The following is a 27,864-nucleotide window of genomic DNA, read 5'->3' as shown; positions in this document are numbered from 1 at the left end:
AAACACCGGCATGGACTGGTTGGGCCGAATGGCCTGTTTCTGTGCTGTATATCCTATGTAATTCTATGTAACTAATTATTGAACTCCTCTCTGAGACTAAATGCGCGGTTTCAGGAATGCATGCACATCTGTTTGCCAGCCATTGTCAGAAGTCCAACTAAAAACATGATTTGAATGTGATTGCTGCAGGGTCAAGCTGTCGCGCAGCTGTGCTCCACCATTCCAAATGTGACCGTCTTTGGAACAGCCTCCTCCTTTAAGCATGAAGCTATCAAGGATTCCATCACTCACCTCATTGACAGGAATGCTGATTACGTGCAGGATGTGAAAAGGTAAGACAGACCAAGATGAGGAACCTGAAAAGACTGGCACTGAATTCTCATTCCTATCACGTACCCAAGACCAGTGCTATCAAGGAGAGCTCCCCTGATAGGCTTCGCAGGTGTATAGTGAGGCACTGAAGCATAATAAAGACCAGGAATGTCGCAAGTTTCAATTCTCGGCAGATGCTCAGTGAGCTAGTCTCAGCTGGGATGGCACCTGGGGCTGCCACAAGGTGCCTCTCTGCCTTTAGCCCAGAGAGGGAAACTATCAATCGGATTTCTCTTCCGGATCACTATCCAGTGAGAGCCACCCCCTCCCCCCACCTCCTTCCCCCCACTGGCTGTAAAGGGTGTGCGTGCAGATGTTGGAGATGAGCTGGGCCGCGATGCCCCCCAGAGTCGAATAGCCTACCGACACTCAATGCTCAGCCTCAAATATGAGGAAGTGGGTGAGGAACTACAAGCTTGCTGTCACCTGGTGCATGGCACTCCGTCGTGAGTCAGACCCTTCAGGCGACGAGAGGGAATAAGGGGAAACCGAATTGAAGATTGTTTCTAATCCCGATGGGGTGTCGTTTCTTACCTCAGTGAATGCCAATGTGTGATCAAACAGTTAAGGGGAGGCTAGAAAAGCATATGAGGGAGAAGGGAGTTATTCTGATGGAGTTAGATGAGGAAGATGGAAGGGGGCTCGAGTGGAGCATAAATGGCAGCATGGACTGGTTGGGCCAAAATGGCCCTTTTCTGTGTCGTATGCTCTATGTAATTCTATGAGTGAACCTGTCAAACTCTTGAATTTTAACTCACCCATTGAATGGAGGTATGTGAACTGATGAAGACTGCGAGGCTTTTACCTAGCACTTTAAAATTATTTTTCAATAGTATTTTAGGGATGGGCTTTAGTGCTCATCGAGGTGAAGGATGGCACTTGCTGGAGAGCGGGACATTTTGTCCACTTTCGACGCCCAGGGACCGATTTTGACTGGTGGCAGAAAACTGGCAGGATAGGCCTCCCTAGATACATCCTGCACGATTTTGCTTTCTAATGACTGCATTGGGAGCACCAAAAGTGAAAATTCCCCCTCCCTGGGATTGTGGGATGTCCTCTGTGGAGCCAAGCGGCCCAATTCTGCCCCAACAATGTCCGCACACCTCACTGTAGGAAGAGCACCCTTTACTTCACAAATACAATAGCAAAATACTGTGGATGCTGCAAATCTGAAATAACAACAGAAAATGCTGGAAACACTCAGCAGGTCAGGCAGCATCCGTGGAGAGAGAAACAGAGTTAACGTTTCAGGTCTGGGACCCTTCGTCAGAACTGGGAAAAGTTAGAGATGTAACAGATATTAAGCAGGTGCAGGGGCCGGGAAAGGGGGGAGGGGAGGAAAGAACAAAAGGGAAGGTCTGTGATAGGGTGAAAGGCAGGAGAGATTAAATGTTGCAAATGGGGATGGCAGAATCATCAACAGCTGCCATGTGAAAAAATGGGGGCCGAGGTTATAGTCTGAAATTGTTGAACTCAATGTTGAGTCCAGAAGGCTGTAAAGTGCCTAATCGAAAGATGAGGTGCTGTTCCTCGAGCTTACTTTGAGCTTTGTTGGAACAGTGTAAGAGGCCGAGGATGGAGAGGTCAGAGTGGGAGTGGAGCGGAGAATTAAAGTGACAGGCCACCGGAAGCTCGGGGGTCACCCTCACGGACTGAATGGAGGTGTTCTGCAAAGCGGTCACCCAATCTGCGTTTGGTCTCCCCAGTGATGAGGAGACCACATCGTGAGCAGCGAATACAGTATACTAGATTGCAAGAAGTACAAGTAAATCGCTGTTTCACCTGGAAGGAGTGTTTGGGGCCCTGGACAGTGGGAAGGGAGGAGGTAAAAGGGCAGGTGTTGCATCTCCTGCGCTTGCACGGGAAGGTACCATGGGGAGGGGAGGGGCTGTTGGGGGTGATTGAGGAGTGGGCCAGGGTGTTGTGGAGGGAGCGGTCCCTTCGGAATGCTACTGTTTCCATTTCCCGCATCTCGTGGCCTCTCCCAGTGAGTTTGCCAATCCATGCTAAATTGTACCAGTTTTGTGATCGAGGGCAAGTACAGCAAGTTCACACTGTTGAATTTATTTCAATGTTGAGTCTATCGGCGAGGACTGCAACAGCGCACCCTGTGGAGAAGCGGGGTATCTCTGACAGCAACTTCTGGATGTCCGCATTTAACTGCACACGTGCGGATGCCAGAAGTTGCTGTCAGATTTACCCGGTGAACACGGTGAGCACTGTTAACCTCACCGTTATTCTTATCACAAAAGCTGGCCCAGTAAATTTCAGTAAAATCATAGAATCGTAGAAAGTTTCAACATGGATAGAGGCCATTTTGGCCCATCGTGTCCGCATCAGCCAACAAAGGGCTATCCAGCCTAATCCCGCTTCCGAGCTCTTGGTCCATAGCCCTGCAGGTTACAGCATCCCAAATGCACATCCAAGTACTTTTTAAATGTGGTTAGGGTTGCTGCTTCTACCACCCTTTCAGGCAATGAGTTCCAGACCCCCACAACCTTCTGGGAGAAGAAACTTCCCCTCAAATCCGCTCTAAACCTTCCACCAATTACTTTAAATCTGTGCCCCCTGGTGTTTGACCCCTCTGCTAAGGGAAATAGGTCCTTTCTATCCATTTTATCTAGGCCCCTCATAATTTTATACACCTCAATAAGGTCTCCCCTCAGTCTCCTCTGTTCCAAGAAAAACAAACCCAGCCTATCCAGTCTTTCCTCATAGCTAAGATTCTCTACTCCCGGCAGTGTCCTACCATTTAATGTGTATTCCCTTTCCTTGTTAGCCCTCCCCAAATGCATTACCTCACACTTATCTGGATTGAATTCCATTTGCCACTGTTCTGCCCACCTGACCAATCCATTGATATCTTCCTGCAGTCTACAGCTTCCTTCTTCAGTATCAACCACACAGCCAATTTTAGTATCATCTACAAACTTCTTAATCATACCCCCTATATTCAAGTCTAGATCATTGATATATACCACAAAAAGCAAGGGACCTAGTACTGAGCCCTGCGGAACCCCACTGGAAACAGCCTTCCAATCACAAAAACACCCATCAACCATTACCCTCTGCTTCCTGTCTCCGAGCCAGTTTTGAATCCAACTTGACACTTTGCCCTGGATCCCATGGGCTTTTAACTTCATGACCAGTCTGCCATGTGGAACCTTATCAAAAGCCTTGCTAAAGTCCATATACACTACATCAAACGCACTACCCTCATCTACCCTCCTTGTTACCTCCTCAAAAAAGTCAATCAAATTTGTCAGACACGACCTTCCCTTAACAAATCCGTGCTGACTATCCTTGATTAATCCGTGTCTTTCTAAATGAAGATTTATCCTGTCCTTCAGAATTCTTTCCAATAATTTTCCCACCACCGAGGTTAGGCTGACTGGCCTGTAATTACTCGGTCTATCCTTTTCTCCCTTTTTAAACAAGGGTACCACATTAGCAGTCCTCCAGTCCTCCGGCACCACACCTGAAGCCAGAGAAGATTGGAATATGATGGTCAGGGCTTCTGCTATTTCCTCTTTTGCTTCGCTTAACAGCCTGGGATACATTTCATCCGGGCCTGGGGATTTATCTACTTTTAAAGCTGCCAAACCCCTTAATACTTCCTCTCTCACTATGTTTATTTCATCTAATATTTCACACTCCTCCCTGATAGCAATGTCTGCTTCGCCCCTCTCCTTTGTGAAAACAGATGCAAAGTATTCATTAAGAACCCTACCGACATCTCCCGCCTCCACACACAGATTACCCTCATGATCTCTAATAGGCCCTACCCTTTCTTTAGTTATCCTCTTACTCTTAATATATTTATAAAACACCTTTGGGTTTTCCTTGATTTTACTTGCCAAGAATTTTTCATGCTCTCTCTTTGCTTTCCTAATATCCTTTTTAATTGCACCCCTGCACTTTCTGTACTCCTCTAAAGATTCTGGAATATTTAGCCCTCGGTATCTGTCATACGCCTCCCTTTTTTTCTTTATCCTACCCTGTATGTTCCTAGACACCCAGGGGGCTCTAGATTTGTTAGTCCCACCTTTTTTCTTTACGGGCACATGTTTGGTCTGAACTCTCCGGATCTCCTCCTTGAATGCCTCCCACTGCTCTGACACTGATTTACCTTCAAGTAGCTGTTTCCAGTCCACTATGGCTAAATCCCCTCTGAGCTTAGCAAAATTTGCTTCTCCCCCAATTTGGAAATTTTATTCCTGGTCTGTCCTGGTCCTTTTCCATAACTACCTTAAATCTAACTGAATTATGGTCACTAGCACTAGCACAAAAATAACAGGACTTTCGTTGCTTTTTTAGTCACAAGGAAAGGTACCTTTTAGGACTGAAAGAGAAAGAAAATCCTGATGGGAATATTCTTAACAATTTTGATGAAATAATGATGCCGAGAGTGGAAAAAAATACATTTAAATAATTAAAGGAGGACACATAAAAGCTAGAGCTGAGGAACTTGCTTATTCCAGAGATTGTAACACATTGTTTCTCTGGGTCACGCTGCACTTGCATCAACCTACGCACCACAGCAGTGACATCATCCAGTGACTCAGCAGTGACTCAGCTGATTTGTGTTCTTCTCATGTTTTGCACTCAATTATTTTGTAGAAAGTATCTATTTTTTTTTGTATTGCTTTGAATTGAGAATGCCTGTGAAAGTAGTAGCACTCTCTCTTACCACTGTTCGGACCTCGAGAATTACGAATTCGCTTAACAATGACAGACAAGGATGTGATCAATAAAATTGGTCTTTTAACCAGACTATAGTTCAAAATTCAAGTGTACATAGAAGCACCTTGGGCAATAAATTCAAAGAACTCCCGGCAATAATGCCTGTGTAGGAATGTTTAGTTTCTATCCAAAAGACTGAGGTCCACTCAGACGATCAAATAAACGAGGTTTAATGAAAACTAACAGAGTTTAACGGATAACTACAGGAGAACATCGAATATAGGTCTAGTCAGTTCGGAGGCTCCACGAGGACTGCTTGGGCGGTCCCGTGGCTGACGTCATGACGTCATGACGTTTTTCCTGCCGGTGGGGGATCACGTGATGAACGGCGTGACGTCATCGCGTTTACCTGCGCTATTAAAGTGATCGCGCTCTGTACATGTAAACAGTGAAAACAAAGATACAGACTCAGGCTGTAACTGACATATTATTAAAGGGAATTATATACAATTGATCGGAGTCCCTTAGTGGCTCCGCCACACCTGCAACTTATCAATTCAAAGTATATAAAAATGCCCCTTTAATGATTCAAATGTACATAAAAGTACCCTCTTTAACTTTATCTAAGCCCATGTCCAATTCTCATACATACTCCTTCATTTCTGGGTGATCGGTCAAAGGAGACTCTAAGTCGAAAGATGAACTGGCCAGCTTTCTCACTTCAATCTTCCTCCTGCTCTGTCTTCTCTGTTCTCCTTATCTCTGCAAACTCCCGGCACTGGGTTATAAAGCCTCGTTGATCGTAAATTACTCTCTGCCTCCCTTGGATAGGTCTGTCCACTCTAAACCTTCCCTAATTGGATTTCCATCCGCATGACACATTCCTGTTCCTGTGAGATGTATGTTCTCCCCTTCTTGTCCAGTGGCCTCTCAAACAAAGAACACACACTGACCACCATTTTGTGTCTTCACAAACAAAGAACACCTGCTGATTTCTTACATTTTAAATCCGTCCGTTATCATCTTACAATTCGTTTGCAATTTCGATCTCCACACAGTAGCAGCAGTTTTATTACACTTTTCAGAATCTTACAAAGTCTTTTGCGGTGATACTGTAAAATTGCAAAAAACTGCTTGGGGGGATTTCTGATACTCGTACACGTCCTCGGGCACACCACATGTATTTGCATATATGAAATAAAGAATAGATTTGCCTTCCAAAGTTAGGCTTTATTAACTTTAAAATTGGCAGCATATCTTTCTACATCCAGTCCCAACTAAAGCTAGAAAAGGACTGAATTTAAGGTAGCCACAACACATCATGTGATCATCAACTACCAATGAGATTACAACACATATCCCAAGGCAGTTAACAAACAATGAATCACAATACTTTTACTAATCAAGGAATAATCACCACATTCACCCCTCCTTTAAAATATACGCTAACCTAATAACTTTTACAATTTACAATTAATTATTTACAACTAAACTATGCACGAGAATAAAACTATTTACATAACACAATACTAAATGAACAACAACAAATAATAACATTACGCATAAGTATTAAGTATCTTTCAACTAAAACAATATACTATAATATTTCAACAATTTTTAAAACATTACTATAAATTTAAAAGTCCATTTTCAATCGGTCGACCGGATATCTTGTTCGTGTCGACCTTCTTAACCTTGGTGAAATTCCTTGCCCTCCCACGCCAGAAGGCACAGAAGTATCTTCAACAGGAAGGCTATCCATATCCCGATTCTCAACGGTTTCCGGATTAGAAATCCCATCAGAAGATGCACTGGGACGGTCATAAACATCTATCAAAGGCTGACTAATAGAAGTATGATTATCTGCAATCGGATTGGAAATATTCGTAGTATCTGGAACAGCATCCACATTATCCGAATCATGACCATTATTATTATCCTCAGAAGAGGGCTGGCCCCCACAAGGAGCCAAGTCTTTAATTGAAACAGTACTTTCTTTCCCATCTTGGAATCGAATATGAGCATATTGGGAATTTGCCTCCAACAGCTCCACCTCCTCCACCAAGGGGTCATATTTTGACAATCTAACATGGCGTCGAAGCAACACAGGTCCCTGCATAGTAAGCCATGAAGGTACCGAATATCCCGTAGTAGATCTCCGCGGATAGTTAAAGAGCCTTTCATGGGGGGTCACATTAGTAGCCGTTGAAAGCAATGATCTAATGGAATGCAGGGCATCAGGCAGTACCATTTCCCACTGTGTATTCTTAAGGTTCCGGGATGTCAACGCCAACATAACTGCCTTCCAGATCACCCCATTGTATCGTTCGCACTGTCCATTACCCTGGGGATTATACGGGGTAGTTCGACTAGAAGAAATTCCCCGACTCTGAAGGTATTCCTTCAACTGGGAAGACATAAAAGAACTTCCCTGATCCGAATGGATATACGCAGGCATCCCAAAGATGACAAAAAGTTGAGTCAAACATTTAATAACTGTAGCAGCTGATACATCTGCACAAGGAAAAGCAAAAGGGAACCTTGAAAACTCATCCACAACAGTAAATATATATCGGTTTTGAGTAGTTGAAGGAAGAGGTCCCTTAAAATCAACACTCAAACATTCAAAAGGAGAAGTAGCCTTTATAAGATGAGCTCGTTGAGGCTTAAAGAAATTCGGTTTACACTGAGCACAGATAGAACATGATGAAGTCATCCGCTTGACGTCTTCAACTGAAAAAGGCAAGTTCTTACTGCGTACAAAGTGTATCATCCTCGTAACCCCAGGATGACATAAGGCATTATGAAGATTAATAAGCGTACCTCCGTGAATCACCGAACAATAAGCTTAATAAATTGTTAATAAATTGAAATAAAGAATAGATTTGCCTTCCAAAGTTAGGCTTTGTTAACTTTAAAATCAGCAGCATATCTTTCTACATCCAGTCCCAACTAAAGCTAGAAAAGGACTGAATTTAAGGTAGCCACAACACATCATGTGATCATCAACTACCAATGAGATTACAACACATATCCCAAGGCAGTTAACAAACAACGAATCACAATACTTTTACTAATCAAGGAATAATCACCACATTATATTCATAAGAAGCAGAGTTAGAGCAACCCAAGGGCACCAAAGATAGCAGGTCAAAAAAGGCAGAGAAAATAAAGAAAAATGGGAGAGCAAGAATGAGACAAAAGAAAAATAGAATGAGTCATAGAATGGTTACAGCACAGAAGGAGGCCATTCGGTCCGTCGAGCCCGTGTCAGCTCTCTGCAAGAGCACTTCAGCTAGTCCCACTCACCCGCCCTTTCCCCGTAGCCGTGCAATTTTTTTTCCTTCAGATACTTATCCAATTCCCTTTTGAAAGCCATGATTGAGTCTGCCTCCACCACCCTTTCAGGCAGTGCATTCCAGATCCTAACCACTCGATGCGTAAAAATGTTTTTCCTCGTGTTGCCTTTGGTTCTTTTGCCAATCACCTTAAATCTGTGTCCACTGGTTCTCGACCCTTCCGCCAATGGGAACAGTTTCTCTCTATCTACTCTGTCCAGACGCCTCATGATTTTGAACACCTCTATCAAATCTCTCAATCTTCTCTGCTCCAAGGAAAACAACCCCAGCTTCTCCAGTCTATCCACGTAACTGAAGACCCGCATCCCTGGAACCATTCTTGTAAATCTTTTCTGCACCATCTCTAAGCCTTCACATCCTTCCTAAAATGCGGTGCCCAGAATTGGACACAATGGGTAGGATTTTCATTGGGCCGTGGAGGCGGGATTGGAGGCATGTGAGGGGTTAAAATCCCGAAATCGGGGGGCACGAACCCATCCCGCCCCCAACCCGCCTCCATGCGAGTTTCAAAGGAGGTGGGTACCCGACCCGCACTGGGACCCGCCTACCCGCGGCGGGAAGGGGATTAGTGCCAATTAACTACCTGTTAACAGGTAGTTAACAAGCAGTTTTTAGCCTAATCCCTGTTTTCATTGGTGAAGTGTGGGATTCCCGATGGCTCCAAACCATGCCAAGTTAGCAAGGTGGGCCGTTGGGCTGAAGGGCTCGGAGGGGTCGAGATGTCTGGTGTTCAGGTGAGTGATGGGTGCATGAGTGCAGAGGTAAGTGTGTTTGGTGTGTTTAAAGTGTTTAAAGAAGTTTTACTTACCTTTACAGCCTCCCTTCCTTCAGGTCTCGGGAGTCCCTCATCTCACCGGCACAGAAAGCAGAATGGCCGCCAGCTGTCAAAAATTGCAGCATTCAGCTTTCTGTCCCGGAGAGCTCTCTAAATCATCCTGAGAGGAAGGAATTAACTTGGAGTACAGATTGTCATTGTTTGACAGCTTCAAACAGCTGTGAAACGCTGATATTTCATCTGTCAAAAGCTCTTGACAGATGAAATATCAATCTGTGACATCACCTGTTGCCAGGTGGCCCTTAATTGGCCTGCTGAGCCTGCTGGGCGGGCTCAACAAGGTCAATCAAGTCAAAATCGCGTGGGTTGGCTAGAACTCGATGGAGGCGGGACCACAACCCTGAGGATATTGGCCCTGGCTCCTTAGAAAGAGAGAGAAAAATGATGGGGGAAGATAGAAGAGGGAGAGAACAAATGAGGACATCAGCAAGTCAATGGCAGAGTTCTTGTCAGGATGAGAGAAAAAGATAAACAATGAAGGTTGGAAATCTGAAATAAAATCAACCTCTTCGACCAAACTTTTAATCACCTCTCCTAATCTCTTGCTTCCTGGCTTGGCATCCATTTCTTTTTTGCCTTGGCATCCATTTCTTTTTTGCCTATCAGTGAAACACTTTGGGAAGTTTCAACAACAATATCTTAAATTGACTTAAATTTATATCGTGCCTTTAATGTGAAAAAATGTCTCAAGGCGCTTCCCAGAAGCGTAGCCAGACACTAATCAACATCAAGCCAAAGAAGGAGGTATTTGGAGGGCTGACTAAAAAGCTTGTTCAAAGAGGTGAGTTTTAAGGAGGATCTTAAAGGAGGAGAGAGAGGTGGAGAAATGTAGGGAGGGTATTCCAGAACTTAGGACCTAGACAGCTGAAGGCACAGCCGCTAATGGTGGTGCGAAGGACATGGGGATGTACAGGAGGCCAGAGTAAAACATAGAAACATAGAAGATAGGAGCAGGAGTAGGCCATTCGGCCCCTCGAGCCTGCTCCGCCATTCAATGCGATCATGGCTGATCATCCAAATTCAGTACCCTGTCCCTGCTTTCTCCCCATATCCCTTGATCCCTTTAGCCTCAAGAAATATATCTAACTCCTTCTTGAATAATAATGAGTTGGAGGGACAAAGAGATCTCAGAAGGGTGTAGGGCTGGAGGAGGTTACAGAGGTAGCAATAGGCAAGGCCATGAAGAGATTTAAACATGACGTTAATAATTTTAAATCTGAGGCATTGGTGGACCGGGAGAAAATGTAGGTCAATGAGCACAGGGATGATGGGTGAGCGGGATGGTAAGGGTTATTATACTGGCAGGAGAGTTTGGAAGAACTAAAGGTTAATGATGGTGAAGGATGGGAGACTGGCCAGGAAATCATTGGAATAATTGAATCTGTTGACAAAGGCATGGGTAAGTTTTTCAGCAGCAGATGGGCTGAGGCAGTAATGGAGGTGGCCGTAGGTAGTCTTTGTGATAGAGAGGAGATGGGATTGGAAGCTCAGCTTGGTGTCAACTGGGATGCCAATGTTGCAAAGAGTCTGGTTCAACCTAACGCACAGACCAGAGAAGAGGATAGAATCGGTGCACAAATAAATGTGCAATTAGCCACTAGCAGGAGAGTAACAGTTAACCCCTCTTCAGGACTGCTTTGTTTTAATGTTTGGTTGAGGCATTGAAGCCTAGTTGTGTGGTTTTTATGTACCCAGTAACACTGAACCTAGCCATATTACAAAGTATTAAAAATGATTTACAGCACAGAATCAGGCCATTCGGCCCAACAGATCTCTGCCAGTGTTTATGCTCCACATGAGCCTCCTCTCACCCTTCTTCATCCAACTCCATCAACATATCCTTCTATTCCTTTCTACCTCCTGTGCTTATCTTAAATGCATCTATGTCATTCAACTCAACCACTCCCTGTGGTAGCAAGTTCCACATTCTAACAACTTTCTGGGTAAAGAAGTTTTTCCTGAATTCCCGATTGGATTTATTAGTGACTATCTTATACTCATGGGCCCTAGTTCTGGTATCGCCCACAAGTGGAAACATCTTCTCTACGTCTACCCTATCAAACCTTTTCATAATCTTGAAGACCTCTGTCCGGTCACCCCTCAGCCTTCTCCTCTCTAGAGAATAAGCAGGTGAATCTAGCAGCGTAAAATCGGGTGGGATCATGGTGGAGATTCAAGGAAAATGTGGGATGATGAGGCCAACAGCTGCCTCACTGCCCGACCTGCTGTTTCTCTTCTCCCACCTCCGCTGGGAACACCACTGGACTCTCCTTCTCCACGTAAATGGCAGTCGGGGTGGAGGTGGCTGGTCCTGAGTTACCGCCACCTCCTGGACCACAGGCGGTGGGAGGCTCCAGAATGAGGCATTAGGGGGAGGGCCTGGCAACAATCTGCTCTCCCTCCAGTCTGGCCAACAACACCTAATTGCCAAAGGCTAGACCATGACCAGGTAATCTGTTTTAGTGATGTTGGTTGCAGGATAAATATTAGCCTGGACACCAGGGAGAACTCCTCTGCTTGCCTTCAAAATAGTGCTATGGGATCTTTTATATCCACCTGAGAGGGCAGCTGGGGCCTCAGTTTGTCTCATCCAAAAGACAGCACCTCAGACAGTGTAGCACTCCATTAGTACAGTACCACACTGGAATGTCAACCTAGATGTTTTGTGCTTAAGTCTCTGGATTGGGACTTGAACCCACAACCTTTACTGACATCAAGAGGTAAGGGTACTCCCCACTGAGCCACGGTTGAGACAAGCGCAAAGAGTGAAGCATCTGTTCAGGCACAAACACAGATCTTCCACTATCAGGCAAACAAATCGCAGGACATTGCTTTAAGAACAGTGCATGTTTTCTTAGGACTGATGTGAATGAACAAAAATAAATCCAATTCACTCAACAGCAACCAGGGAAGCAGATGCTGTGATGCCGTGTGCTACAATATCCTTTCACCTCAGGGATGTTGGCTTTGACTCCAGTCAAGACAGATAGGTTAATTCGCTTTTAAGATGACTGTTAAGATTCTTAACTGGAAAAAAATTAAGGCAATTTCAAAACAGTTCTTGACTCACAGCATAAAACTAGTCTCAAGTTGGACATTAACTTGTGTTCAATCCGCAATCTCACTTTGTAAGCATTAAGCTGGTGTGCTAATACAAGGAAAAAAGACAAGGATCATTGATTCGTAACATAATTATCATGGGAGTACTTCAGGCTATCTGCGGATACCAAACAGTAACTGGAGTGAGAAAGGCATCAACATTTCCTGCTTATCGAGTTTGCCGAAATCATTCAAACTGCAATTGGGTTGTGTTGAGACTGTTTTACTAAGGATAAGATGTGAGGAAACCTTCCTTCCCTCCCTCCCTCCCTCACTCCATTCCTTCCCTCACTCCCTCCCTCCATTCCCTCCCTCCCTCCCTCACTCCATTCCCTCCCTCCCTCACTCTATTCCTTCCCTCCCTCCCTCCATTCCCTCCCTCCCTCACTCCATTCCCTCCCTCCCTCACTCTATTCCTTCCCTCCCTCTCTCCCTCACTCCATTCCCTCCCTCCCTTCCCTCCTGTTTACCTTCCCCCTTCCTTCCTTCCTCTTTCTATGTCTTCCCCTTCTTTCCTTCCTCCTTCTCTTCCTCTCTTCTTTCCTCTCATCTCCCCCATCATTTCTGTTTTCTTGCCTCGCTCTCCTCCTAGTGTTTAAACTGATAGAACCTAAACCTCAGATTAGCTGAGAGAACAGAGCTTTGCACGATAGTTAATGAAGCTGTAATTAATTCATTATTGTATGGCTTCCTAAGCACACATGCACAGCTATTTGGACGCATTTGTGACACAAAAGCCTGTGTTTGACTTTTGATGAACATTCCTAGCTCAGGGGGGGTCTCAGCATTAGGACAATGGTTTGAGGGTCCTGGAGTACAGGGAGATACAAGCAGAGAATCATGGCTCCTCTCTCTTCCAAACTCATGTATGCACTGACCGCCAGTGTCCCATCACAATCTGATCCCAGAATCCGCCCCCTCGATCTGATGTCCCCACCTACTTCCAGTATGCCCTCTCACTCCAATCATTAACATCTCATGCCAGGCGGGTAGGTAATTGGCACCATTGAATGGTGTGGGAGGACAATGGAGATGACAGGAATGAGACATCAGAGAGGAATCAAGTGCAACTGGCAGGTTGGATTGAGAGGGAAGATGGAGGGTAGGCAGATGAGACTGGTGGGGGAGAGGCTTAGGGCTCGATTTTCCAAGCCCCGAGGAGGCGGGTTTGGAGGTGGGAGTGGTGGGAAAATTGCAGAATCGGGGGGCAGGAACCCATCCCGCCCCCAACCCGCCTCCATGCCCGTTTCCCAGGAGGCGGGTACCCGACCTGTGCTGGGAGCCGCCTCCCCGAGGCAGGAAGGGGATGAGTGCCAATTAACTGCCTGTTAACAGGTTGTTAACAGGCAGTTTTTTGCCTAATCCCTATTTTTAGCCCTGAAGTGTGGGCTCTCCGACGGCTCCAAACCACGCCAAGTTAGCAAGACGGACCGTCGATCTGCAGGGGTTGGAGGGGGTCAAGATGTCTGTTGTTCAGGTGAGTGATGGGCGCATGTGTGCAGAGGTAAGTGTGTGAGGTAAGTGTAAAGTGTTTTAATAAGTTTTACTTACCTTTACTTTCTCCTGCAGGCTTCCTTCCTTCAGTTCTCGGGAGTCCCTGAGCTCACGGGCACAGAAAGCAGAATGGCCGCTGAACTGTCAAAAGCTGCAACCTCTGCTTTCTGGTCTGGAGAGCTCCCTAACTGAGGCTGAGTAGAAGGACTCAAGTTAGAAGACAGATTGTCAGTGTTTGACAGCTTCACAGAGCTGTCAAACGCTGACTTTTTGTCTTTCAAAAGCTCTTGACAGATGAAATGTCAATCGCTGACGTCACCAGTAACCAAGTGTCCCTTAATTGGCCTGCTTAGCCTGCTGGGTGGGTTTAACAAGGTCAATCAAGGGAAAATGGCGTGGGTTGGCCACAAGTTGATGGAGGCAGGACTACAACCCAAAAAGTGGGAGTCCCGCCTCCAAAAGCTCCCCATTGACAAAATCGAGCCCTTAGGGTCTATCAGAACTTTTGGGGACAAGGTGAAGGACAGTGGAGGCTTTCATCCCTAGCTAAGTTGTCTTCTCTCTCTTGCGGATTCCCCCCCCCATCTTCAACACCTCATCCCATCCCCCTTTACCCCATTCCATATTTTCCACCACCTACTTACCTATGTCCCCCCTCCACTTACCCAAGTTCCCTGCCCTACCCCCTTTCCCAACCCCCTGTCCAATTTGTCCTATCACCTGTCTCCTCCCCTCCCAGTATCATCCCTAATCTCCTCCCCTCCCCCTCATCTCCCTATCCTCTCCATCCTCCACATAGCTCCTTTGTTTCCTGTATCCTCTTACATATCCCCATCCAGCTTCCTCCCTCCCTCTTTACTCCACTGTTGTCCCCCTACTGCTTCCTCCACCCCTTATCCATTGTGTTAAGGGATATGGAGCCAAGGTGGGTGGAATGGAGTTAGGATACAGATCAGCCATGATCACATTGAATGGTGGAACAGGCTCGAGGAGCTCAATGGCCTCCTCCTGTTCCTATGTTCCTTGGTAAGAGGTAACTTGGCAACAGTACCATCTACCTTGGAGACCAAACACGGGTGACTCAATCAGAGGTAAGTAATATTGATAGAAATACATTAGCGTGACAAAAAAATGTGTGACAGAAAAGCATGATGGGAAAAGTACCACAGGAAGTAAATGTTACACTTACAGGACATTCCTGCATTTGCAAGACTTTGAATACATTATTAGCAGGTCTGCACAGCTCTGCTCACGGTGAGTTAGAGGATCCGATATTATCAACAAAATGCGACTAGAAAAGTGTGATGGCAAAATACTACAGGCAGTAAAGAAAGATTCCACCGGCTTCTCAGGGTAACTAGGGAAGGGCAATAAAGGCAGTCTTTCCAGCGACACCCACATCCCAAGAACAAATAAAAGAAATTCAAAGTTTTGGAATAGTTTCGACAACACTAAGGAACAGTGATGAGCCTTTGCGGGAATAAAGGACTCATGGTTAATGGGACAGGAGACATTTGAACACATAACGCCTCACAAGGTGGCACTTTTATTAAAGGTGTCATGGCCTTCCATTTGCAAGTTTTGACTTGTCAGTGTAGACATTGAGATGCCATTCCTAAGGCTGAGATTTTCTAGTCATCATGACCTTGTCATGTAGACTTCACTGTATATTAAACATAAACCTTTTTCAGTCCCTAGTTACAAACCTAGTACTGTAATTTGACCAAGTTGGTAGCAATTAATTGGATCTCGTGTTGTGATAATTTAATCAAAAATTAAATCTAGCAAAGTTGCATCAACAGCAAAACCATTATTGAATTACAGTCTTTACATTTTTTTTTAAATTGTGAGTTTGTGTGTGCTGAGGGTGTTAGACTTGTGACTAGAATGGGTTTTCCCTTTCGGCACCCAGTGTCAGCATCAAATACTCCAGGCCAGCTGCAACATGGCTTGGATGTGGAATAATTCTCTCTCTCTACTCTGCTCAGCAATGTGGCTTAATCCTAATCTCAGAAATGAACTCCCATTACTCCTCTGTAGTCACATCATTGTAGCCTCTTTGAATGAGATTCAGAACATAACAACATTAGAATTAGGAGCAGGAGTCGGCCATACAGCCCCTCGAGCTTTCTCCGCCATTCAGTAAGGCCATGGCTGATCTTCTACCTCAACTCCACTTCCCTGCCCTACTCCCATATCCCTTGATTCCCTTAGTGTATAAAAATCTATCGATCCCAATCTTGAATATAGTCAATGACTGAGCATCCACAGCCCTCTGGGGTAGAGAATCCCAAAGATTCACAACCCTCTGGGTGAAGATATTTCTTCTCATCTCAGTCCTGAATGGCCGACCACTTACCCTGAGACTATGACCCCCTACTTCTAGACTCTCCAGCCAGGGGGAAACAGCCTCTCAGCCTCTATATCATAGAACCTTACAGCACAGGAGGTCATTAGGCCCGTCGTGCATGTGCCGGCTCTTTGAAAGAGCTGTTCAATTAGTTCCACTGCCCTGCTCTTTCCCCATAGCCCATCACAATTTTTCTTTTTCATGAATATATCCAGTTCCCTTTTGAAAAGGTCAAAAGTGCTCTCATCGCCAATGCCCAAAGAGCGGGTGGGGTGAGCAGATAGGTGTGTGAGAGACGGGTACAATAATGACTTGTGTTTGCTTTGCTGCTGATGAAAATTAATTGGAAACTTTAACGACCTCAATATATAAAGCCTTCAGCTCATGAGGCACAGAAGTAAGTGGGGGGAGAAAAGGGTCATGCTTTTGCTGTCTGTTTTGCACCGTAGAGATTTCCGAACAGCCGAGTCAGGTAATAACTATATTCAACATGAACGAACTGAGAGGTTGTAACTATCAAGACAGACTGAGCAGGCTGGGGCTCTTGCCTCTAGAAAAGAGGAGGCCGAGGGGTGACCTGATAGAGGCCTTTAAAATTATGGAAGGGTTCGATAGGGTAGACATAGAGAATATGTTTCCACTTGTGGGGGAGTCCAAATAGAGGGGCCCTAAATATAAGATAGTCACTAATAAATCCAATAGGGAATTCAGGAGAAACTTCTTTAGCCAGAAAGTGGTTAGAATGTGGAACTCACTACCACAGGGAGTAACTGAGGCGACTGGTATTTAAGGGGAAGCTAGATAAACACATTAGGGAGAGGGGAATAGAAGGATACGTTAATAGGGTTAGATGAAGTAGGGTGGGAGGAGGCTCGTGTGGGGCATAAACACCAGCATTGACCAGTTGGGCTGAATGGCCTGTTTCTGTGCTGTAAATCCTGTGTAAGTCTATGTGTACAGATAGGTTCTGGAGTAAGGCCCACTTTTGGTTCCATTGCAGAATCTCCCCAGACGGAGTAGATATCGTCCTGGATTGCCTGTGTGGTGAAAACACTGGGAAGGGCCTCGGCCTCTTGAAGCCACTCGGAACTTACATCCTGTACGGTAAGTACGAGTTTGACGGCCACCGAATACTAAAAGAATCTGAGCATGTTTGAGAAGCACAAAAGTTAAATAATCAATGGTTTGTGCTGTTACATTAATGTGAAAGAATATTTGTGCCTTGCAAGCGTTACAACCATGTATTCACCAACTTCTAGGCTCATCAAATATGGTTACCGGAGAAACAAAAAGCTTCTTCAGCTTTGCCAAATCAGTAAGTAAAAAATAAAATTAATAATTACGTAGTAAGTTGCATATTAGCTTGCTGTGGATCATGCGTATATGTCTGTTATGTTTTGTGCCATTTGCATTTTTTTTTTTAGCTTCTATTTTGGCAATAGAGGAACAAATTTCTAACTCACCCCTTTAACATTTTCCTATTCCACTGTGCTGTGAAACGTGATATTTAACTTCCAGCGGGTGCTCCACTTGAAACAAAGATTGTTGCCCGCACCCAAAGACCTCGGGGTAAAAATTGGGTAGCGCCGCTTTTGGGCTCACGGAAAGCAGCCGGCATATCGCAGGGGAGCCGGGGACAGCAACAGGGGCAGGTGCTGGCAAGCAGCCAGCAACAAAAATGGCTGCCCGCCACCTCCCCTTTAACTAGCATCGCCCCGGCCGCAGGTAGGCCCCCCCCGACCCCGGTGGACATAGCGTCCGGTGGTAAGCCAGGGGGCGCCACCCAATATTACAGCCGGGGCGGGAGCGGGGCACAGCGATGACGCTAAATTTCGCGGGAGGCGTTAGCGGCGCTGCGCTCAGGCACTAGTTGATTTGCGCCCCGTTAGCGCCCTCTTAGGCGCAAATCAACCGAATTCAGCCCCCCTAAAGCGGCTTCTAACATTAATCCTTAAACTGCTGGCATATACTGGGGAGCTTCGATCTCCCTTGGGATGACTGGTGTTCACTAATTATCAGCTCACAAACTGACCCTGACATTATAGTAAGAAAATTAATTCAGAATGTCTTATACCATTGTAATATTAGCCTAAACAACAAGAATTAATACAATTATAACTTGATTTAAAAATAAAATACTTTATTTGAGTTCCCTCCATTTTTTTTCCAATTCTTTCTTCCTCATCCTCACTGTCTTACATTTTTTATTTTAACTTTATTCATTTTTTTCCTTCTAAATAATAATACAGTAATACTCTGCTTCCTGTGACCTGTTTTCCCTTTCCTTTACGTCTTGTCTTCTTTGGTCTCGCTGTCCATTTTTGAGGTGGGAACAAGTTTCTTATAAAGCGGTATTTGATTGTCTTTGGAGTCAGTTTTCAGACAATCAAAAGGCAAAATTAGAATTTTACGGCACAGAAACAGGCCATTTGGCCCAACTGGTCCGTGCCGGTGTTTATGCTCCGCACGAGCCTCCTCCCACCCTACTTCATCTCACCCTCGCATCATATCCTCTCTTCCTTTCGCCCTCATGAACTTATCTAGCTTCCGCATCGACACTATTCACTGCAACCACTCTCTGTGGTAGCGAGTTCCATGTTCTCACCGCTCTCTCTGGGTAATGAAGTTGCTCTTGAATTCCTTATTGGATTTATTAGTGACTATCTTATATTGATGGCCCCTTGTTGTGGACTCCCCCCAACAAGGGGGAACATCTTCTCTATGTCTACCCTTTCGAACTCCTTCATAATTTTAAAGACCTCTATCAGGCCGCCACTCAGCCTTCTCTTTTCTAGAGAAGAGAGCCCCAGTCTGTTCAGTCTTTCCTGATAGTTGTACCCTTTAAAACCCAAGGTTAGCTTCACCTAATCACGCTCTTGATTAACCCCTACTGTCTTCACCCTCGGCAGGCCCGACACTCTGGTTGACACATCAGTGTGACCAGGTCAATCTTCGATGTGTGAAAACGTGCTAAAACCCTGATACGATGCTGCTGCCTGGCTCCTCCGGCCCTGTCCTATATTCAGCCACAGTGTGTTAGAGGTGCTCGCTTGATTTAAGAAGTCACATTCATTTGGCCAGGGAGATGCTGAAAGTACTTAAGGAGACGCACTTGTGGTCACAAATAAAGCGTTCTGCAGCTGATCTTGCTCAAGTGCAGTGGAATCGCAAAATATTATTTATTAGATTGTACCTTTACATTCATAGAGTTTATAACATCGGCATGGGGAAGTATCAGAGTAAGTGAATATCGTGTCTTCAACTCCCCAAATGGCTCGGTTTCTAATAGCACTGCCCAGAGTGTCTACTGGGCCACACTGAGACCACGAGCTTCTAAATTTGATCCTTGTTCTGTGCTGAGTGAGCTGACCTCAGTTGGTGGAACTGTTGGGGTGGGGGGTGCTAGGTGGGCAGGGCTACAGGTAGTCCACATTCTCCTGGCCTAGGGAGGGGGGGGACGGTAGTGTGGGGTTAGAAGAAAAATAAGCTGGATAAGTTTTATCCATTGGCCCCCCACCCCCCCCACTTAAAAGCGCGCGAACGTCAGGCACAGGCAGGATCAGGTTTGGCGGTCGGATAGCCCGCTGACACCCATTCTCTGCTCAAAGAATGACCCCTTGAGTGTGTCAGTGGAGGGAGGCCTTGTACCTGTGGAACTGCACCCTAGTCAGCACCTTCAGGAAAGGAGGGGGAGATAATAGGGACTGGCTGGACTTCAGAAAAAAAAAATCAGATTTTCCTTGATATTGCAACGGAACAAAATGATGCCCTAAAAAAAAACCTCAGTGGAATTAATTCGCCTTTTCCAGTGGTTGGTGTTACAAATTGAACGCATCACGCTTAGTCGTGCAATATCTTAAATATTGCCACTCATGAACTAGAGAAGCAGGGATTGTTCTCCTTAGAACAGAGAAGGTTAAGGGGAGATTTAATAGAGGTGTTCAAAAATTATGAGGTGTTTTGATCGAGTAGATATGGAGAAACTGTTTCCACTGGCAGGAGGGTCAGTAACCAAAGGACACAGATTCAAGAGAATTGGCAAAAGAACCGGAGGGGGGATGAGGAGAATTGTTTTTACGCAGCGAGTTGTTGTGATCTGAAATGCGTTGCCTGAAAGGGCGGTGGAAGCAGATTTAATCGTAACTTTCAAAAGGGAATTGGATAAATACTTGAAAAGGAAAAAAAATTACAGGGCTATGGGGAAAGTTCCGAGGAGGGGGTCTAATTGGGCAGCTCTTTCAAAGAGCCGGCACAGGCATGATGAGCCGAATGGCCTCCTTCTGTGCTGTACGATTAAGGCGACTGTAACTCAAGGTCAGCCAGAAAGGAGATCTTTATTATATCACACAGCTGCTCTGATACATCCTCTGCTTATAGGTTGTGAATCATTTCATTGCAGTTTAAGATCGTAGAAGCGATCGCACATATTAATGTGACATTGTGAAGATTCCTGGTCAGTGAATGAGCACTTCGTACGAACAAGGTATTGACTGTTAGATTATAGAGAAGGATGAAGAAGGATTCTGGTTCGCTAAGAGCACCTCCCTTCGTCAGCCCTCCTGATGCTCGTGTGGTCTCCTTCAGCCTCTGAAGATAATTGTTCTGCCTCAGTTGTGCTGATGTAAAGAGAAAGAAAGAATAGAAAGAAAGAATAGAAAGAATAGAAAGAAAGAAAGAAAGAAAGAAAGAAAGAAAGAAATTGCATTTCTATAGCGCCTTTTACCACCTCGGGACGTCCCGAAGCGCTTCACAGCCAATTAAGTACTTTTTGAAGTGTAGTCACTGTTGTAATGTAGGAAACGCGGCAGCCGATTTGCGCACAGCAAGGTCCCACAAACAGCAATGTGATAATGACCAGATAATCTGGTTTTTTTTATGTTGGTTGAGGGATAAATATTGGCCAGGACACCGGGGAAAACTCCCCTGCTCTTCTTTGAAATAGTGCCGGGGGATCTTTTACGTCCACCTGAGAGAGCAGACGGGGCCTCCGACGGTGCAGCACTCCCTCAGTACTGCACTGGGAGTGTCAGTCTTGATTTTATGCTCAAGTCTCTGGGGTGGGACTTGAACCCACAACCTTCTGACTCAGAGGCGAGAGATGTCAAGAGATTCAGTCAGAAGCTGAAAACAAATTTTTAAAATGATTACAAGCACAGATGTGCTCCCCACCCCCCGACACCTTAGTGTGACCTGCTCAGATCAAAATGTCCCATGTTCACTCACTAGTCTGTGCTGAATTAGCCAATCACAGCTTGCATGCTACAATTGGCTTTTGTCTAGAGCGGGAGGGGGGCGATAGTCAGCCAGGGTTCCTGCTCTTGGTCACTCTCTAGTCACCCTGCTAGAACGCACGTGTGGGGAGGCTTGCTGCTTGGCTGTGATGCCGCTCATGGTTGAGTGACCGGCCTATGCTCACTGTCTCGAATCCCACATGAAGAATGGCCTCTTGTGTGAGGTGCTGAAAGGCTGCAGCTGCCCATGGAATTCTGCCTTGACAGGAGCGAATGCTTTCAGAGTAGGAGAGGAGACAATTGAAAAGAAAATATTTAACGGCCCAGAAATTCAGGTCGGGCCCCCGACCTGCACTTACCTAGCGCGCCGGCAGTTGAGCTGTGGGCCCCCGTGGGATTCCGATCCTGGGCCTGCTCTGACTGCCGGTGCGCAGTGCTTGCGTATCCCAGGGGCGCAGTTAGTTCGAAGCATCCCCTGGGATCACGTGGGCCAGGAAGACCTGTCAAATCTATGAATACAATTCAGCCCCAAAACATAACTAAAACTTCAAATAAATTTTTAAAAAACATCACATTTTTAAAATAACCATAAATTACATAAAATAACTATTTTAAACAATAATTTACATTTTTGAAAAAATTAATTACAGTTTCTAATGGGGCTAAGAATAAACTTACCTTTCTTTAAAGTATTTAAAAATAATAAACCTGTGGAAAAAATGTTTTAATTTGACTTAATTCACCACTTACCTTGTTAAAAGCAGTCCTTGCGACTGCTTTTTACAAGCATAGCTGCTGGAGACTTACCCTCCCAGAGAAACCTGCAAAAAAAACGGAAGTTTCAGGCGTACGCGCTGCCTCTCCGGCGCATGTGTTCGACCTGTGAACCCCTTCCTTTAAGGGAACGGAAGTTCCGGTTTCCCCCGCATGCACAGTGCATGCACGAAACCGGCACTTTCGTTGGGCCTACGCGTGAGTACCCAGCGCATACTCACCCATGGGGGCCCGAATTTCTGGCCCAATAATGTTTACTGGTTGAGACCAAGTGTAGTCTCCAGGTGGAGTGAGTTAGATGTTGGGCGTAATTGAGCTAGGATGCACAGACATAATTCAATCTCCATTTTAAAGCCATACATTCTGCAAACACCGACAATGACTGTTCACAGGTGAGCCCTTGCACCCAGGCTCTCCAGTGACTCCCTCCTTAGGTTAGAACAGATGGCAGCTGCAGGTGAGATTACAGAAGCGATCTGTCACTGGTTAGAGAGGTTCTCCCAATGAGGTGGGACTAGACATACAATTCAAAACTTGTTACCTACAGAAAAGTCTAAATGCATTAAAAATGAACTTCCCAACATTTTCTTACCTCTAAAACTCACCAGTGCACCATTGGATCCTTCACACCACTTCTGCAGCTGTCATCAATGCAGAAACATTACAGCAGACTCACAACACGCCACACTTACCTGGCGTGGTGTCCGGACGTCGGGAAGCCCGAAGTAGAAGTGTCAAAATTGAAAAAGAGCCTGTTAACTGCCTGTTTAACAACCTTTAAGCGGCAGTTAAGTGGCTATAATCCTCTTCCCGCCACTAGGTGTCGGGTCTATGCGCAAATCGGGGACCCGACACCTGTGAAGATTGTTTGGAGGCGGGTTGACAGCGAGTTTGCCGGAGGTCCACCTCCAAACCCGTCCCCTGAGCGCCAGCAAAATTCCGGCCTATGATTCTATGAATGTGACAACAGGAAGTGAGGTTTTGTGTACAGGAAGTGAGTGTAGACTATATAGTATTAAATATATTAAGATATGATAATCTGTACAATTATCTAGTTGAGGCAAATAGCACAGATGCATTTAAGGGGAAGCTAGATAAGCATATGAGGGAGAAAGGAATAGAAGGATATGATTATAGGATAGCAAAATACTGCAGATGTGGTTCTGACGAAAGGTCTTTGACCTGAAACGTTAACTCTGTTTCTCTCTCCCCGGATGCTGCCTGGCCTGCTGAGTTTTTCCAGCGTTTTCTGATATGATTATAGGGTTGGATGAAGTAGGGTGTGAGGAAGGCGTGTGGAGCATAAACACCGGCATGAACCTGTTGGGCCGAATGGCCTGTTTCTGTGCTGTACACGCAACGCAACTCGATGTTTAAATATACTAGGTTCAAGGCTAACGTTGCTTCAGACAGTAAATGTCCCTGGCACATTGCACCCCCTGATAAACCCACACTCTTCTTTTTTACTGACTAATTCACTTAATGGTAATTTTCCAACCTGAAGCTTTGGCTAAGCGTTGAAGCTCATCTTCGAAATGATCACGTGGTGCCATTTAAAAAAAAATTGTTGCTGTGCTTCTTTTATTGAGTTTAATAAGCTGGATTCATTAAATCGTAGCCTATGTTGCACCTGTAACTCATTAAATTGTAGCCCATGTTGTACCTCTAACTCATTAAATCATAGCCATGTTGTACCTCTAACTCATTAAATCATAGCCATGTTGTACCTGTAACTCATTAAATCGTAGCCATGTTGTACCTCTAACTCATTAAATCATAGCCATGTTGTACCTCTAACTCATTAAATCATAGCCATGCTGTACCTGTAACTCATTAAATTGTAGCCATGTTGTACCTGTAACTCATTAAATTGTAGCCATGTTGTACCTGTAACTCAAGAGATTTAGGTATAGGTAGAAGAATGGCTTCAAAATCAGTTTAATGAGAGTGAACATAATTTCTTTTTACAGTGGTGGCAAGTTGAGAAGGTGAACCCCATAAAACTCTATGAAGAGAACAAAGTCATTGCTGGATTTTCACTGCTTAACCTTCTCTTCAAACAAGGCCGGGGCGCCCAGGTGAAAGCAGTGATGGACAAGCTCATATCGCTGTACAACCAGAAGATGATCAAACCCTTGGTAGATTCATTATGGGCTCTGGAGGAGGTAAGGACATCAGTGTTCTGTTTGTTGTACCAGCTCGCGAGTTGCTGTGGAGAACTACAAAAAAAACAGCTTTACGCAAGGGTCTCTGAAATCACATTGGCTGCTGGTGACTTCAGTATCTTGCATTGGTCGAGAGGTTCCGCTAGCCGGCGCAATGCGCCCGAAATCGGACGAACCAGCGGAAGAAGATGGCGGAATTTTAAGCGCACGTTACCTTGAGCATAAATCGAGTTTCCACGATCTTTAACGCTGGTTTAAACAAATCATGCTGGAAGCTGGCCCCGCCCCCTAAACTGGCCACGCCCCCTAATCGCAGGAACGAGGCTGGCGAGTTTCTGCCGATTTCACCTGTCCGAGGGGGCTCTTCAAATTAAGCTCTTTTTTAGGCGCAAAGACACTGGCCACGTATTAAAAGTTTTTAAATATTAAAAAATATTTAATTTACTAAGAAACTGACTAGTGTGCTCCAATGAAACTAGTAAATGGTTCAGCATTGGTATTTTAAAAATTATTTTCAGGGATTTTAAATCAGGTGATGGATGAGACACTCTTATTAAAAATGCTTATTTTTTTGGTGATAAGCTCATTTTCAGCTGTATTTTTCTTAGAGAAAAAAAAATATGAATAAAACTGCACCAGATTACCGCCCTTAAATACAGCAAGGAATATTTTTTAATGCAAGGGGGGAAAAAATAAGCACAAAGTTGGGGGAGGATTCATGTCGGCCTGTGATGTGCGCTGTTGTACAATGTGCTTTGTTCCGGGAGTCAGGCAGCTTTGGTGCTTCTCCCCGAGGGAGCCTCACCTCCCCGAGGCTGGGCTTCAGCGGTGGGAGTCCGCGAATTGAATTAGGTTTGGTTTTAATTTATTGTATTTATATCTTGCCGTGTATTGCAAAAAGACATAAAATTGCGCGGAAACTTCAGTTAGGCATCACTTACATCGATGATGTTTTTGTTGAATCAGTGGGGTTTACTTGGTGTTTCTCAACGCGGTCGATACGGTAGAAACATTACAGGAGTAGATTTTATTATTAGAGGTGGAGAGGAGGAGAGGTTTAGGGAGGGAAATCCAGAACTTAGGACCTAAGCAGCTGAAGGCACAACCGGTGGAGCGATTAAAATTAAAATTAGAGGACTAGGGCAGAAAGGAAACATAGAAACATAGAAGATAGGAGCAGGAGTAGGCCATTCGGCCCCTCGAGCCTGCTCCGCCATTCAATGAGATCATGGCTGATCATCCAAACTCAGTACCCTGTCCCTGCTTTCTCCCCATATCCCTTGATCCCTTTAGCCTTAAGAAATATATCTAACTCCTTCTTGAATATATTTAATGAATTGGCCTCAACTGCCTTCTGTGGTAGAGAATTCCACAGGTTCACCACTCTCTGGGTAAAAAATTCCTCCTCATCTCTGTCCTAAATGGCTTACCCCTTATCTTTAGACTGTGAGCCCTGGTTCGGGACTCCCCCGCCATCGGGAACATCCTTCCTGCATCTAGTCTGTCTAGTCCTGTTAGAATTTTATAAGTTTCAATGAGATCCCCTCTCATTCTTCTAAACTCCAGTGAGTATAAGCCCAATCGACCCAATCTCTCCTCATACGTCATTCCTGCCATCCCAGGTATCAGTCTGGTGAATCTTCGCTGCACTCCCTCCTTGGCAAGAACATCCTTCCTCAGATAAGGCGACCAAAACTGCACACAATACTCAAGGTGTGGTCTCACCAAGGCCCTGTACAACTGCAGCAAGACATCCTTGTTCCTGTACTCGAATCCTCTCGCTACGAAGGCCAACATACCATTTGCCTTCTTAACCGCCTGCTGCACCTAACTCAACTCAGCTTAACTCAAAACACGTTAACCTGTATTAAAAAATAGCCCCTAGAGAAAGTGAACCCTTTAAAAGAAAGACTTGCATTTCTACAGCGCCTTTCATGACCACCAGACGTCTCAAAACACTTTACAGTCAATGTTGTGATGTGGGAAACACGGCAGCCAATTTGCACACAGCAAGCTCCCACAAACAGCAATGCGATAATGACCAGGTAATGTGTTTTAGTTATGTTGGTTGAGGGATAAATATTTACCAGAACACCTCTCCTGCTCTTCTTCGAAATAGTGCCATGGGATCTTTTATGTCCACCTGAGAGAGCAGGCAGAGCCTCCGTTTAATGTCTCATCCAAAAGACGACACCTCTGACAGTGCAGCACTTGCTCAGTACTGCACTGGGAGTGTTAGTTTTTTATGTGCTTAGGTCCACTGGAGTGGGACTTAGAACCCACAACCATTCTAGACTTGAGAGGTGAGTGTGCTACCAACTGAGCCACAGCTGACGTGTTGCTAGGCAGCTTTGTTTACTTCCCTAGATTAGACTGCAGGTACAGTACCAACACTGGACCTTCTCCACCAGGTTTACTTTGGTTGCAGCATATTGGAGGGAAAGGAAAATGCAGAATTGTCATAGAATCACACAGCACAGCACCATTCGGCCCATCCTGCTGTGCCGGCTCTTTGAAAGAGCTATCCGATTAGTCCCATTCCCCCTGCTCTTTCCCCCATAGACCTTCTGATTTCTTCTTTTCGAGTACCTATCCATATATCCAAGTCTACCTATAACTGGCACAGACATTACTTTTCACATTTGGATAGATAGACATAAATTGAACACAAAACAATAAATTATTTATGCTAATATGAGGTTTACCTCAGATCAGGACTTCACCACAATGCTCACAAGTTATTTTTTCCCAACAAGAAAAGGTTAATCATATCTCAGGTTTGCCTAATAATATCTGGAATTTCCACTTTTGTTTTGTGGAGTCACTGATACACTTTCCCACATCAATGTCTCCTCGCTGCTCGCCTTGGTACTTCCAACAAAATGGATAGAGATATTTACCTTGTATCGGGAAAAAAAAATATCAGGAGCAGGTGCTTGAGTGTCCCCATTTCATTTGGTGACATCATAATGTTTGTGCTGATTGTGGGGCAGTAACGATGAAGCTTCCATATCTATCGTGTTAAAATTGTCTTGACAACCAGCTAGGAAGAAGCAGATTGTAAATATTTTTTAAATCAAAGGCACCAAGGCAGGGAATAAAGGGAAGGGGAGCAGGTGTTGGAAGAGTGGACCAGAATGTTGCAGAGGATACGGTCCCTTCGGAATGCTGAAAGCGGAGGGGAAGGGTTTGATTCACACGTTTGTATTTTAACAGTGGGAGATTCTGGGTGTTATTGGGGCTTTTATCTTCCCTCATTAGGGGGTGAGGGGAATTCTTCCTGTTGACAGTTTTAGCGAAACCAAGCGAGCACAAAAAGGCAGTTGCCATTTCGCATTCACTTTTTTTGGGTAACATTATCAACAGAGGGAAGTTCAACGCCTTTATGTTTTTCAGTGTCTTGCCTTGGGAGGGGCCCGCTAACCATAGTGTTGGGCCGTTAAATTCACAACTCTGTTTGAGTCTCAGTCTCAACTAACCCTGGAAAAGGGCAGGGAAGGGT

At 45.1% G+C, this 27,864-nt stretch overlaps 1 protein-coding gene across 3 annotated transcripts in view; it reads left to right on the top strand.

Annotated features, from left to right (window-relative positions):
* Positions 1–27,864, top strand: part of LOC147116717 (putative NADPH-dependent quinone oxidoreductase VAT1L) — a 215,311-nt gene that overhangs the window by 43,193 nt on the left and 144,254 nt on the right. For all 3 annotated transcript variants that reach the window (XM_085991838.1, XM_085991839.1, XM_085991840.1), the window contains exons 4-7: positions 190–332; positions 17,193–17,296; positions 17,452–17,507; positions 24,168–24,362. In XM_085991838.1, the coding sequence (XP_085847964.1) occupies positions 190–332; positions 17,193–17,296; positions 17,452–17,507; positions 24,168–24,362 (498 nt within the window). The remainder of the gene's footprint in view (positions 1–189; positions 333–17,192; positions 17,297–17,451; positions 17,508–24,167; positions 24,363–27,864) is intronic.

Source organism: Somniosus microcephalus, chromosome 6 (assembly GCF_052327205.1).
Source record: "Somniosus microcephalus isolate GS21.2 chromosome 6, FLI_Smic_1.0, whole genome shotgun sequence".
In the NCBI taxonomy this organism is placed as follows: domain Eukaryota; kingdom Metazoa; phylum Chordata; class Chondrichthyes; order Squaliformes; family Somniosidae; genus Somniosus; species Somniosus microcephalus.
Note: the sequence above shows the minus strand (reverse complement) of the source record. Positions and strands in the feature narration are given on the sequence as shown.